Source organism: Crocodylus siamensis, chromosome 10, assembly GCF_052110815.1.
Source record: "Crocodylus siamensis isolate JL-2025a chromosome 10, ASM5211081v1, whole genome shotgun sequence".
Classification (NCBI taxonomy): Eukaryota; Metazoa; Chordata; order Crocodylia; family Crocodylidae; genus Crocodylus; species Crocodylus siamensis.
In genome coordinates, this window is record NC_143404.1 from 68,597,112 (window position 1) to 68,611,842 (window position 14,731).

Here is a 14,731-nt window from a genome sequence, read left to right on the forward strand (position 1 = left end):
TACCCCCCCTCGGCTGTGGGGGCGCGCTCCCCTTGTCACCCCCCCTCGGCTGTGGGGGCGCGCTCCCCCTGTCACCCCCCCTCGGCTGTGGGGGCGCGCTCCCCCTGTCACCCCCCCCGGCTGTGGGGGCGCGCTCCCCCTGTCACCCCCCCCGGCTGTGGGGGCGCGCTCCCCTGTCACACCCCCCGGCTGTGGGGGCGCGCTCCCCCTGTCACCCCCCCTCGGCTGTGGGGGCGCGCTCCCCCTGTCACACCCCCCGGCTGTGGGGGCGCGCTCCCCCTGTCACCCCCCCTCGGCTGTGGGGGCGCGCTCCCCCGTCACCCCCGGCGGGGCGGGGCGGGGCGGGGCCGGCCGGCGCGTGCAGCAGGCGCCTCCCCGCGCACGAAAGGCGGCGGCGGCGGCGGGGCCCGCGCTCAGTGCGCCCCGCGCCGCTCCGCTCCGAGGATGCAGCTGAACGGCAGCGCGGCGGGGCAGCGGCATCCCCCGGAGCCGGCGGGCAACGCGTCCAACGCCTCGGCGCCCTTGGCGCAGGGCCCGGACGAGGAGGACCTGGACGTGAACACCGACACGTACTCCAAGGTGATGGTGACCGTCATCTACCTGCTGCTCTTCCTCGTGGGCACCGTGGGCAACTCCATCACCGCCTACACGCTGGCGCGCAAGAAGTCGCTGCAGAACCTGCAGAGCACGGTGCACTACCACCTGGCCAGCCTGGCCCTGTCCGACCTGCTCATCTTCCTGCTCTGCCTGCCCATCGAGCTGTACAACTTCATCTGGGTGCACCACCCCTGGGCCTTCGGCCCCGCCGTCTGCAAGGGCTACTACTTCTTGCGGGACGCCTGCACCTACGCCACGGCCCTCAACATCGCCAGCCTCAGCGTGGAGCGCTACATGGCCATCTGCCACCCCTTCAAAGCCAAGAGCATCATGTCCCGCAGCCGCACCAAGAAGTTCATCAGCTGCATCTGGCTGGCCTCCTTCCTCCTGGCCATCCCCATGATCTTCACCATGGGCGAGATCTACGGCCGTGGCCAGGAGCCGGACACGCTCATCTGCACCACCATCGTGGCCGCCTCCACGCTCAAGACCGTCATCCAGGTGAGGACAGGCAGGGCTGAACCCCCGGCACAACTTGGCTGAGACTTTCCCCGGGGGGAGGCAGGGTGCAATGCGGGGCGGGCAGAGCATCGCTCGCTTGGCTGCTCCCTTTGCTGATTGAGACCCGCATCTGTGCACAGATGCAGGTCCTGCACTGCAGGACTTCTCCCCTCTGTCCGGCTCGGGAGTAACCTGGGATATGACCAGGCCAGGGATCCCGCAGCCCCCGAGGCGCTGTGCAACCTGGGGGAGCCCGCAGGGCAGGTCCTGCCCTGTGCTGGGCACTGTCTAGCTGCAGCCAGGTGCTTAGTTGGCATCAGATGCTGTGAGCGGTACTGCAGAGAGGCTCAGCTGGGATCCTGTAGCTGCGGACGGTCCTGCTTTGAGTTAGTGGTTTCCAACCTTTTTTCCCCATTTGTAAACAGCGATGGCAAGGTCCAACCCAGTGTCCCTCACTTCCGACCTGCCCCTAGACCCCAGCTTCCCAGTACGTGGGGGATGAGGGGGCGCCAAGCCACCCCTTGCAACCTGGAGCTCTGCCAGCCTGCCAGGGAAAAGCCACCATTTCCCACACTTTTCTCCTTCCAGGAAGAATCCCTTCTAAAGTTTGTTGATCAGTTTTTTAAAGTTTGTTTGTGACCCTTTTGTGTATTCTTGGGTTACGACCCATGGGTTGAGAAATGCTGGACTAGATGACCACTGGAGGTCCCTTCCACCCCTCATTTTCTATGATTCACAGCGAGTTGCTGGCATCAATTCCCTGCTGCCCTTTCCCTGTGACTTGACCAAGGTCTGCATAGTCTTGTCTGGAAAATGTTGGGGTATGAAGGAAAGCAAATCGATTTCCCTCCTCCCCGTCTTCAAACTGCACTTGTGTGTCCCTGTCATCAGATTTGCTCTCTGTGGAGCAGCCAGACCCATAATTTCACTAAGTGCTGTGGCTCCTGCAACAGTAGAAGTATTAAGAGCAAACTCCACCTTTGAGGCAAAGAGCTGCTATTTTGGCACAAATGCCTATGGATTGGGCTACATCCAGGGTTGGCATAAATAGCTTAACCTCTTTAACTTCAGAACAGCTGTGCTGATTTACACACATGCTGCTGATCTGATCTACTATGCAGAGTGCAGAGTGGATGGAGGATAACACAGCTCAGTAAGTGCCCTGTTTCCTTTATGCACCTTTCCCTGTGAGTTTACTTTTAGGCAGTTTTCTGACTCTGTTTCAGGATATTTTATTTATTGGCACATCACGCTTCAAAATAAATACGATGAAGTGAACTGGAAGGGAGGGAGGGAGAGAGAGTGAAAAATCAACCTACTTTAGCCCTTTTATTGCTAGGCTTAGATGTGACAGCATTTCAAGGTCTTTGCTTTCAGATGTGATTTTCAGATGGATTACTCTCTACCCAGTTAGAGTGTAAAAGTTTAAAACTGTGTGTGTACCGAAAGCTTTTGACGTGCTTCCTGGGCTCGACTGTTCACAGGGAATTGTGCTCTGCTGAATGGAAGGAAATTGGAATGGTTTCCTCCAAAGACAACTTGGACCCAAATCCTGAAGCATTTTTAGGCACTTCTTTCCCAGTTTCAAAAATACTGCTCAAATCAAGACATGAATGAATAACTGTGGGGAATAAGAAATCATTGCAATGTAGGCACCTAATGCTCCATGAGTGTCTAAATGGGTACCTAAATAGCATCAAGGTGGGCTTTAATATCACAACTCCTTCCAATTAATAGTCCATTTTTTGGTTAGTTTGTGAACATCTGGTGTCCAGTTCAGCCTGGCATACTTACCCAAAGTCTCTCATGTCTGAGAGGCAAGCTTTTCTTATATGAGACTAAAGGGGTGAAGTATAGGTAAACCTTTTTTTTTTTTTTTTTTTTAATTACTATTTATTGCCAGTCTTCTTCCATTTAGGATTAAAATGCCATTTGATAGTAAAAATGTGGGGCTGAGGAGATGGATATAGTTCTTCATACACAGCCCCTGAGATTACAGATTAAACACAATTCTGAGCAACCTTGGTTATCATTGCTCAGTGTATTTCTTATGTAATATTAGTATTGTATGGTTCCCAATCTGGAGTGCAGGGAGGTTAATTTATTGCAGAACGGGTGATATATCATTGTGGGTGCTCGAACTGTCTCAGTGTAGAGAAACCTGTATGTCTCATGTCTTTGTAATTCCTTCCTGCACTGCTTGAAAAAGTAAAAGGGCTTAATCCATCAGGATGGAAACCTGCAGGGGGTTTGGGATTTGTTGACTCATTTATGGAGACTTCTGCTTCAATGTTGATTTGCCCACGTAAGGATTTAGTGTGATGCACCCAGTTCTTCACAACATGAAGCTAATTTCTCCACAGGAAAAGCCAAGGACTGAATAAGAAGAAATATTGAGAGTTGAGTTGGAAGGGCATAGATCAAGTTGACTGGCAAAAATGTGAACAGGTGGCTCTGCATCCTCCCATCATAAGCCATACGTTATCCAGAATGAAGGGAGGGAGCACACACCAGTCTTCAAAGCAAGAGGCTTGCAAATTGAAATTTGTGAGTCCTCAGATTTTGGAATTTGGATTTTGAACACTTCACCTCCGTGTTTCTCACTGTAATTGGGGATAAATGATGATGCACTTGATGAAGCTGGTAAATCATTTCTAATGAATTGTTGATTCAACCTATTTACTTCCTTTTTCCTGTTTGCAAACCATTTGCAAGCAGGCCCTGAGTGCCTTGAATTTGTTCAGTCAGATGTCTCTTGTAAATAGTTCTTGTTTTGCAACTTGCTTTCAGGCAGGGATTGTAAATATTTCATACTCCGAACCGAGCCGGTTCTCCGCTGAATAGCTTTGATTGGGCAGAGTCGCAGGGTAACGCTTCTGTTCCTCGACTGAAAAAGCATGCCTTTTCAAATCTGTTTCCCAAGGTAAATGCCTGGCTTGACTTGTTTAAAATCTCTCTTCTGTAAAGGGAGTGGGACTACATAACCCTTCAGGTCCCTTACAACCATATGAAGCTTGAAGATTATGGGAAACATTTCTGCAAGTAAACTAAATTCTCTGTGCGCTGAAGCAGACACAGCTCCTAATAGAAACTGAACCTCAGCATAGACAGAAAGTCCTAGATGTAGCTACTTTTGTATTAACAGTTCTTAATTAACAAGAATTTAGAAAGTTGTGCTGAAGTTTGTCCAGTTAGTATTTTTACTTTAAGCAGTAAGTAATAATGATCAATGCAGCAAGAGAGTGATGTTTTTTTAATCAGCAGTCAGGCAGGATTTTGAAGCCTAGTGCCTTGAAGGAATAAGTTGTATGGCATCTTTGATGTTTAATCTTAACAGAGCAGTGATGGTTCCCAGTGTTGTCTGTCACCATCTGTGTGGCTGCTAGCAAACCATCATGTATCTTCATTAACCAGACCATCACACTTTTAATTATTTTTCTGACAGTCCAGCATGTCTATTTTGAATTTTGGCCTTGACCTGGAATTTGGTTGCAGACATTAAGTCCATTAGAGCTACATTATTTAGATCTATTTAATACTTTAATTGGCAGGCATCCATTAAGTGAAACGGCAGCCAATCTTACACACAAACTAAGGCGTCTCTCTGAGCTGTTTCCACATGAGTCAATTAATGTTTTGATGCCACTTGAGTTGGAGCAAGTTTTAAAAGCTACTCATTGTGGCGGTGATAGATAAGAATTGTAGGGCAAAACGGGGTGTTTGCTCTGCCCCTTTCCAAGTCAGTACCCAGGATGTTACGACAGTGGCAATATTGTTGTCTGACTCTCAAACAATTTAGGCATAAGCATAAACCAAAGATGCGCATACGTGCCAAATGCCTTCACGGAGCCTGTGATATGTGTGTCCAGGTGTAAGGAGCTGCAACCACAGCATGAAAAAATTAGACGCACAATTGCACAAACATATTTGGACATAGAATGGTGAATCTAATTCAGGGAAAAATTGGGCCCTGTGTTAAACTGTACTGTAAAAGTTTCAAAGCCACTTGGCTTTCAGATTTTATACAAGAAGGTTTGTTATGAAAGGGAAGCTGCCTCTCAGTGCTCTGCATGTACCCAGCGAGCTGGCTAAGAGCTACACACACACAGCCCAGTAGCCCAGCATCTCTTAGCCCATCTTTACATGTATGAGTGTCTCAGAAGAGAGGGGATAGCTCCAATCCATCTCCCCTGCTGTTGCAAAAGGAACACCTCCACTTCAAACTCTCTCTGTGTTTTCCAGCAACAGGAAGATCCGGATGGCTTCCAGATACTTGTGTTTACCAACCAGGCATAAATTTGCAAGACGCTTATAAAAGATGTAACCTGCTGCTGTAGCTATCTCACAAACATGGGACCAGGAGAATCTCCCCATACTGCTCACAGGAGTTAGAGGAATTTGACCCCACTCCTAAAACCTAGGGAGTAAAAACACCCTGAAAAAACAGAAGGTCGGCAGGGCACTGATCAAGTTGACTGGCAAAAATGTAAACCGTATGTGGCCAACCTAAGTGATAAGTTATCCAGAAAGGAAGGGAGGGAGTACACCCCAGGTTTCTGAACAAGAGGCTTATAAATTGGAACTCCTGAGTCCTAGTATTTTGGAATGGGTTTACTCTTTGAACAAAGACATACAAAGGTCCCATGATCATGGCATCAGTAACGGCATTTTGTGCATGTTCAACAGTGAGGACTGGGAGCACAGATAACTCTCTACTACTATTATATTTTGACAAACCAATGAAAAGTAATCGAGAGAGCAGCATGCCAAGCTGCTTTAATGGTCGAATCCTAATTTCAGTTTCTTTTTTTATAGAACATTCCTTAAATCCTCCTGTTGCCAGCATGATATTTCTGGTGCAGTCTGAAAGAATTAGTAGGGTGTAAAGGGCAAATGCAGTATTAAGAGGTTTGAATGATGTGAACCTCTTCTCAGCCTCAGTATTGACTTCAGTTGGCTTTTATTCCTTTAGGGAGGACTATGATTTATTTTGACCAGATAAATAGTATCTGACACATGCCAATGTTTTATTTATTGGCACAGACAGTTTGCACAAGTCCATGTGTTAAAACACACAGCAACAGGCCCCTAGGCTGTTGAAATATGTCCTTTTTCCATTGACTTCAAGGGTCTGGCCTGGCTTGGTCGTATAGGAAGGGAAAGCATAACAGGCCAGGTGGTCGTATACCTGTGTACAGCCTGGTGCAATGGGCAAGGAAGAAGCTGAGGCTCTAAACACTCCTTTGCTCTGAGATGTAGCGTAAGTGATGAGACTCTACTCCTTGGAAAGCCTGTGTGCTTACTAGTTGTACCTTTTTGTTTCTACCTGCAGCTGTTTTGGGATTCCTGAAGGTTTGGGTGAACAGCTACATTAACATAAGTTCTGCTCTTGGACGATCCTTGTCTGAAAGCTGTTTAATTATCTATCTAGCTCCTTTGTTTATGATACTTTACAACATCTGCTGCTTGTTCAGGTGCCTGGTGCACTAAACAACTCCTTGTATGAGACCACTGCTTGCACATCCAAGCCCTCTGTTTTATTTCTTCCTACTCCTCTTCTGACTCTTTCTCGAGAAGCCCTCCATGGAGCTAGAGAAGGAGGAGCAGGTTGAAGGAGGGAAGCTAGGTTGAAGAAGGACCAGGATATAAAGAATATAAGCTGAAAACAGGTGGCTGCTAGAGATATATCACAGAGCCTCTGTCTGTAACCTCAGCTTCTTAGTGTGCTCATTATAATGCAGTAGTCTGCAACCATGCTTTCCAGTTATGTCCTTTATTGCTAAAAGAGTATACACCTCCTGTCGCCTGCTGCCCAGCCCAAGTGCCACCTGCCTCCATCCTCCTCTTTCTCAAGTATATTCAAGATTTAAAAATGCCTCTCTTCTGGGAGTGGTAGAGGAAATCCAGATCCTTCTGCTGTCAGTGGGAGCAGGACAGACCTTTATATCAGCAATTCTCAGCCAGGGTGCTATGGCACTGTTTGGTGCACAAACATGATTCATAAAATATACCCAGAAATTTCAAACAGGAATCCACGGTGTTAAAACCATTCTGGCCTGTTGTGGCCTTTCTGAAGAGAAAAACATGCTCTATTCTTTTTTCCATCATTAAAAAGCCAGTGAAAGCTGAGGCAGACAAAACCATTGTGCTAGAAACGATATTTTTTATTAGACCAACTAAATAGTAGCAACAAAAAATCTTTTTTGCAAGCTTTCAGGTAAAGCTTTCCAGTGAAAGCTGAGAGCTGACATTTTTTTGAGGGGTGCGTTAGGTCTAAAGGGGTGTTTTGGAGTCTTAAACAGGTTGTGAATCATTGTACTTTTTGTCTGTGGTCATGGGCTCGTGCAGGAGTGTGTGCATTCAAAGTTTGGATTTTGGCACATCACCAACTTATGCCCACTGCTTTCAGTCTAGAGGGTGCATTTCGGCAGCCAGGCATGACTGGAGGCAATTCCCAGTATCCCCTTTCTTTCCTTGACAAAGCTGACAGCCAGAAGTTGGTCTTTTAAGACCAAGTATTGTGACTGTATACTATGTGAGGCTCTGTATAGTGGAGCAGCACAAAGCTGTCCTTATAGAGCTCAGGATCCTGGCTATTCTTACCTATTTGTCTGCAAAACCCCATGCATATTTATGACACGATGGAAATAAAAACAAGTAACAGCTGGTGGAAGCTGTCCATAATAGGTAGAAAAAGCACTATTCATTTTCTGTCTTAATCTAAGTGCGGGGGTGGCCAGCCCGTGGCATGCATGCCACAAGTAGTATGGACAGGACAGGACAAGCAACACAGCCGCAGATCAGACTAGAAGTATGGGGAAGGAAGCAGAAAACAGAGCAGCAGATCAGGCAGGGGAAGGCAATTGGAGTGGCTCTCAGGGAGGGTATTGGACTAATTTGGGGTATTGGCATGTATGCTAATTTGGGAAATCCTATGCTAATTGGGGAATTTGGCATGCATGCCAGAAAAGCTTGCCCCTCCCTCCCCTGGTTGATCTAGTGTAACTCAGTAGTTACAAACCAAATTGTCACTAGTGTCCAGGAGATGAATCATACCCAGTACATGGTGAGAGCTATCTGACTTGTGCATGTAGAAAACACAAGACCTGTATTCAAACTATCTGCCTTCCTGGGTGGGCATTTAGTCTCCAGTTCAGTGCAGCACAGAGCCAGTGTCAGTAGTACTTAAGCATGCACTTAACTTAGTCACATATGAATGCTTAATTGCTTTGCTTAACAGGATGGGCTACTAAATCAATGACCTGAAAGATGAGATGTTTGCAGATAATACCAAGCTGGAGTCCTGTGTCCAGTTTTGGGTCCCCCACTACAGAAAGGATATGGACACATTGGAGAGAGTCCAGTGGAGGGCAATGAAAATGGTTTGGGGGCTGGGGCATATGACTTGAGGAGAGGATTAGGGAACTGGGCTGATTTCAGTCTACAGAAGAGAAGACTGAGGGCGGATTTGATAGCAGCCCTCACCTACCCGCAGGGGGTTGCACAGAGGATGGAGCTGGACTGTTCTCAGTGGGGGCAAATGACAACAAGGAGCAATGGGTTCAAGCTGATGCAAGGGAAGTTTAGGTTAGATATGAGGGAAGACTTTCTCACTAGGAGGATAATAAAGCACTGGAACAGTTTACCCAGAGGGGTGGTGGGATCTCCATCCTTGGAGGCTTTGAAGACCTGGCTAGACAAAGCCTTGTCTGGGATGATGTAGTTGGGGCTGCTCCTGCTTGGAGCAGGGGGTTGGACTAGACATGACCTCCTGAGCTCCCTCCCAACCCTCATTTTCTAAGACTCTATGAATGGGAGCCTTGCACCTGTGTAGAGCACTGATGAGGCAAATTGCTCCCATCAATGCAAACAAATTAAGCATTGTGATTGGTTGGCACCTGACATTGGCAGTTTCCCAAGAGATGGGGGCATGGAAGACTGAGGCCCAGTTCAATAAATAAAGCATTTTGTTAAGTAGCAAGAGGCCAGGTTCTCAGTGCTGCCACATCTGCAAAAGCAGCTGAGCCTCATGGCCCCATGCCGTGTTAGCCAAGAATGACTAATCCGAGCCCATTTGTGCGGCAGTCAGTCTTCTAGCTGGATCTAAATTAATTAAGCTTTTGCTTTCATTGCTTTATGTAACCACTTGGCTGGCTGCATTGTGACAGTTCTTACATAATTTTGGGGGTATCGATTTTTAATTAACTTGGTTTCTTCCCCCCTTTTTCCCTGAGATGTCAGCTTTAGGGAATGAAAGGAGATGTTGTGACAGATGAGTTTAGTTCTTAGGTTCTCCTCCTCATGGCAGTTTGTAGGAAGTGGAAAGGATGAAGGTAATATAGTGGTTCCCCTGCACAGTGGGCTATAATCTTCTTCCAGATAATTTAAAATGGCTATTTAATTGTCTCCCCTCCCCCTACTTAAAGGGTTTTACTAGTCTCTGTATAACATCTGCTTGAGTCAAACAGATGGCACTCTCGCTTCCTGACATTTCAAATTGCTTCTATTTTCTCTGCCCTTGGCATGATCTGCTGTGTATCTAAGGGGTTAATGATGCCCAGCACACTGAGATGAAGTTGGGCAGATACGATGCAGTGCTGGGGATGTTTTCTCAAGCTGTGGTGATTGCAGATCTTGGTATCATGGCTGGGAGGAAGAAGCTTTGGGTTTCGTTTCTGTTTAATTGTGCAGAATGCAATATTCACATTTCTGCCCCAGCAATGATGTCCTTTGCCCTGCTTCATCCTAACCGGATCAGATCTCACTTCTACCATTCGTGTGGATAGCACATTCAAAATCTTTCATGTTCTTTTTCTCTCCAAGGAGCTGGCTCTCCACACTTGGCTGGGGTGTCTCTGGTCTCCATTAGGGGTGCACCGATAGAGATTTTCTTGGCTGATACTAATAGCCAGTTATTCACCAGGTATATCAGCTGACACTGATCTAATAACCGATTTACAGGAGCACAGCCAGGCAGTATGGAGAGCAGCACCTTGCAGGTAAGTCTGTGGAGGGGAAGGGGCAGGGGACAGATCCATGTCCCCACAGTGAGGGGGGCTGGGAGGGGGGAGCTACCTAGGCAGGGTGGTAAATGGGACCCAGGGCCAGGGTGGGGAGTGGGACAGAGCTGCAGGCAGCTCATCCAGGGGGTCAGTGTCCCAGTGCTTAAAAATGGCCACGGGGCACTTTAGTTCAAGTGAGCTTGAACTATAGTGAGCTTTAGTTCAAGTGCTGCCGCCACCATTTTTAAGCATGGGGATGCTTTTAGGAACAGAGTCGCCCAACAAGGGTGGAGGCAGGCTGTCCGCTGCAGGCTTGGGGGTCTCTGCCCTGCTGCCTTTTGCCCTGGGAGCCATGTGTCCTCTGCTTGTCTGGTGGTGGGAGGCACAATTCACCGCACTTTAAAAAGGATGTGGCCAGCTTAGAGAGAGTTCAGAGGAGGGCCACTCATTTGGTGAGAGGGCAGTAGGACAGGCCCTGTGAGGAGAGACTGAGGGACCTGAACCTGTTCAGCCTCGGCAAGAGGAGGCTGAGGGGGGTCCTGGTGGCTGCCTACAAACTCATCAGGGGAGATCATCAGCAAATAGGAAGTGCCCTTTTCTCCCCAGCACCACCTGGGGTGATGAGGAACAATGGTAATAAGTTGATGGAGAATGGTTTAGTTAGAGATCAGAAGGCAATACAGGCATACCTCGTTTTATTGCGCTTCGCTTTATTGCGCTTCACAGATATTGCGTTTTTTACAAATTGAAGGTTTCTGGCAACCCTGCATCAAGCAAGTCCATCGGTGCCATTTTTCCAACAGCATTTGCTCACTTCACAATTAAGGTATGTACATTGTTTTTTTTAGACATAATGCTATTGCACACTTAATAGACTACAGTGTCGTGTAAACATAACTTTTATATGCACTGGGAAACCAAAACATTCGTGTGGCTCGATTTATTGTGATATTTGCTTTATTGCGGTGGTCTGGAACCGAACCCTCAATATCTCCGAGGTATGCCTGTATTTTACAGTTAGGGTGGCCAGAATCTGGAACCAACTTCCCAGGGAAGTGGTCCTTGCCCCTACCTTGGGCAAATTCAAAATGAGGTTGGATGATCACCTGTCTGGGGTCTTGTGAACCCAGTGTTCATTCCTGCCTGTGGCAGGGGGTCAGGCTAAATGATCTGTTCACATCCCTCCTGACCCTAGCTACTATGAAACCACCCCCACCACTGGTGGGTGGGCAGGGGGTGTACAGCTGGCGCAGGTTCCCAAGGCAAAGGCAGCAGGGCAGAGAGCCCCAAGCCCACAGTGAGCAGCCCACCTCCTCCCCGCACACAAATCTGATGGGGCATATGCTCCCCATGCCTTCCCCAGGGGGGACATGCAGCAGTGGGAACCATCCCTACCCCCAGCCTGTGCTCCCTGGATGACCCACCTGTGACTCCATCCTGCTCCCTGCCCCAGCCCTGGGGTCCCATTCACTACCCTGGTTGGGCAACACCCCCAACTCCAGCCTCTGCCCCACTCCCTCCCTCACCGTGGGGGCCTTGATCTGCCCCCTCCCTCCCCCAGGCTCCTTCACCTCCACAAACTTACCTGCAAGGCAGTGCTCTCCATGCTGCCCAGCTGTTCTCCTGCACACAGAGTCCAGGGGCTCCAGTCAGAAGGCATATTTATTGCTACATTGTTAGCTACACTGGCCAAAAAAGGTTGATAGCCATTGATGTTAATTTTCCTTTTATTGGTGCCAGTCTGATATGGCACCGATATATTGGTGCACCTCTAGTCTCCGTCCTTGTTTGGGCTTCTTTGCATCTTAGATTCTGTCCTGTCAAAGGCCATGGACAGGCTGGGGTAAGCAGTGGTAGAGAAGGGCAATGCTTTCATTTAAAGTTGTTGCAGAAGTTTCCATACAATTCACTCCCAGTACCCATAGATATGGAGTTTGTCAAGCAGCAGAAATATAGGGAGGTAACTAATTCTGTCTATATGCCTTATTTAGAGATGGGTAGCAAGGGATAAATCCCTGCATTTCTGAGGGTTTTTGGGGTTTTTTCCACTTCCTTAATGAGAGACTCGTATGCCTGATATTATGTGGCCAAAAGTTGTGCTTAAACCCCTGGTAAGTGGTGCTGCTATCTGCCTATGTATGTCATAATAATGAGCAGCTCCTCCTTTTGGGCCTGTTCCAAGCTTGGGGCCTATTTCTTGCCTGAGAAGTGCATAGTTTGCAGTTGCCTTTTCAGAAGCCAGATGGAGGTGGATTTGGTGCTGGATCATCACAATGTCAAACCAAAGTGGATGTTTTAGAAAGGTAAAATCAGTGTTTTAATATGAAAATCATGCAGGGGCGGATGTCTGGAGGCCTGACAGTCCATCACCCTCTGTCTCGCCTTCCACCATTTACACTTCTCTGGAGTGGGAGCAGAACTCTTCTTGCACTGATCTGCATCTCTTTTTTTGTCTACTTTGTGACAGACTAAATGACAACACAAGATGTGAGGCAGAGGAGAATTCACCCTTGATTATGCAGCTGCACATGCATAATTTACACGAGCAAGAGCACGTCACTTATCATTTGTGGATGCAATTTTACACATGGTTTTACGTGACTATATGAAAAAACCCAGCTCCTGCATGAGTTGCTGTGCAGCTTAACCTCATGCTCCCTCTTATTCATGCATCTGGGTTGGGCTCTGTTCTCTTTGGGTTTTGTACACCTTCCAGATGGACATTTAGGGTGGGTCTTCATTGCACAGTTTCATGCTCCTAACAACCCTACAGCAAAATCTTTGACCTGACCTTGGAGATGCTTTAAGCCTAGGACAGTGAACCCAGCAGGGGTGTAGAAGATGGAGTGGACACTCAGCATCAGTCAGGCTGGATTCCCAGCTACTTTGCAGTAAAGGCAAAAATGAGTTGAGCACTGGTCTTCTAGTGCCCTTCCCACAATTGAAGAAAGACAAGACTGGGAAGGAATCTTGGAGCATCTCCGTAGAAAGAGCTATGGGATAAGTCTCAGATGCATGGGTGAGTGCACAAACCATGAGGACCCATGATGAAATCAGGCACAGCTTTTGCTTGACACTTGAGGCAAGTTAACCATGGTGCCAATCATCTGTGCTAAGTACAGTGTGGATATAGCCCCTCGATGGCATGTCTGGCATTTGGCACATGTGCTGCTTTCTCTCTTCCTGAGGGGAGGAAAGAGGGTCTTGCAAAAACCCTGCCTTTTATAATCAAGTGTGACAGTTTGATTTTATGGAGATCTTTCATGGGGAGGAGAACCAGAGGCAAATATACAGCTTCTAACATGTTTCTGTCTGCCAAACTGTTCTGTAATACCAGCCTCTGCCTTTTGCTTCCCGTGGCTGTCGGATCGTCAGCCCGTTTCAAAGCATCAGAGGTGTGAGACTTAAAAGTAGGTAAGAAAATCAGTTGACCATAGGAGTTATTTGGTGACTTACCTGTGGATAGCAGTAGTCGCTGGACTATTTATTGATTCTGAGCACGTGTTCTTTAGACTCCCAGTAACAGAAGAGGAATAACAGAGGCGATAAGAATTAATCTGTTCATATTGTGTTCTCTTTCTTGAAGTGCGCCACAACTCATTGCCTATGAGTTTCTCCCATATCTTCCACACATCAGGTGACTTGCAACCCCTTTTCTAATCTGTACTTTAATGGCACACGTGCATCTGATTACACATGGCTATTGCTGGGAGTGATAAACCTATGTGCACATTGCAAATGTACTGTATCCTGACTTTTTCCTTCCATGGATTGACTGCGTAACGTTTAGCTTGCTTGCGAACCGCTCTTTCTGTACCCCTCTGCATGTGCAAATAGTAAGGTGAGCTATTGTGGATTGCATTGGTCATGGTGGCTGCCTGCAATTTCTTAATACAAAAATCATGCAGGGGCGGATGTCTGGAGGCCTGACTGTCCATCACCCTCTGTCTTACCTTCCACCATTTACACATCTCTCGAGTGGGAGCAGAACTCTTTTTGCACTGATCTGGATCTCTGTTTTTTTTTGTCTACTTTGTGACAGCCTAAATGACAACACAAGATGTGATGCAGAGGAGAATTCACCCTTGATGTGTACTGGGGGTCTGGCTGGGCATGGTGCAGTGCAGGGTAGGAGGTGTTTCGCAGTATGGGGCTTGGGCTGGGTGGCAGTGCAGAGCAGAGGGCGTGCGGTGGCATGAGGCTACGTGTGGATGGCAGTGCAGGTCTGGAGGCACGTGGTGGCAGTGCAGCAGTGGGGGTGACACTGGCCATGTCCATCAGGGTTCAGGGACTCCAAATTGAGGCAGGCTATACCACCCAACCTCCAGATGAAATAGTTCATGGGTCAGATGCAGCCCATGGGCTGTATGTTTGTCACCTGTCATAAAGGATAGAAGCTATATTCGTGTTGGAAGCTACATTCAGACCTCTTTTTGGGAGGAAATTGTTAACTGGCTAGTATGCCTCCACAGCTATACACTTACAAGTGTCTCTTTTAGTGATGCAGGTCTTGCCAATCAAATTGCTGATATTTGTTCAAAAGAATAAAATGCAATTTTAAATGCATGTTTACAGTGTATGGAGCCCTAGAGATGCAAACTGAGTGTGTGCACCAGTTTCTTTATACTGCG

At 47.8% G+C, this 14,731-nt stretch overlaps 1 protein-coding gene across 1 annotated transcript in view; it reads left to right on the plus strand.

Moving 5' to 3' along the window:
- The first annotated feature begins 395 nt into the window (after positions 1–395).
- NTSR1 (neurotensin receptor 1) overlaps positions 396–14,731 on the plus strand; it is an 88,884-nt gene continuing 74,548 nt past the window's right edge. The window contains exon 1 of the mRNA XM_090065288.1: positions 396–1,098. Within this exon, the coding sequence (XP_089921414.1) occupies positions 445–1,098 (654 nt within the window). The 5' untranslated portion in view covers positions 396–444. The remainder of the gene's footprint in view (positions 1,099–14,731) is intronic.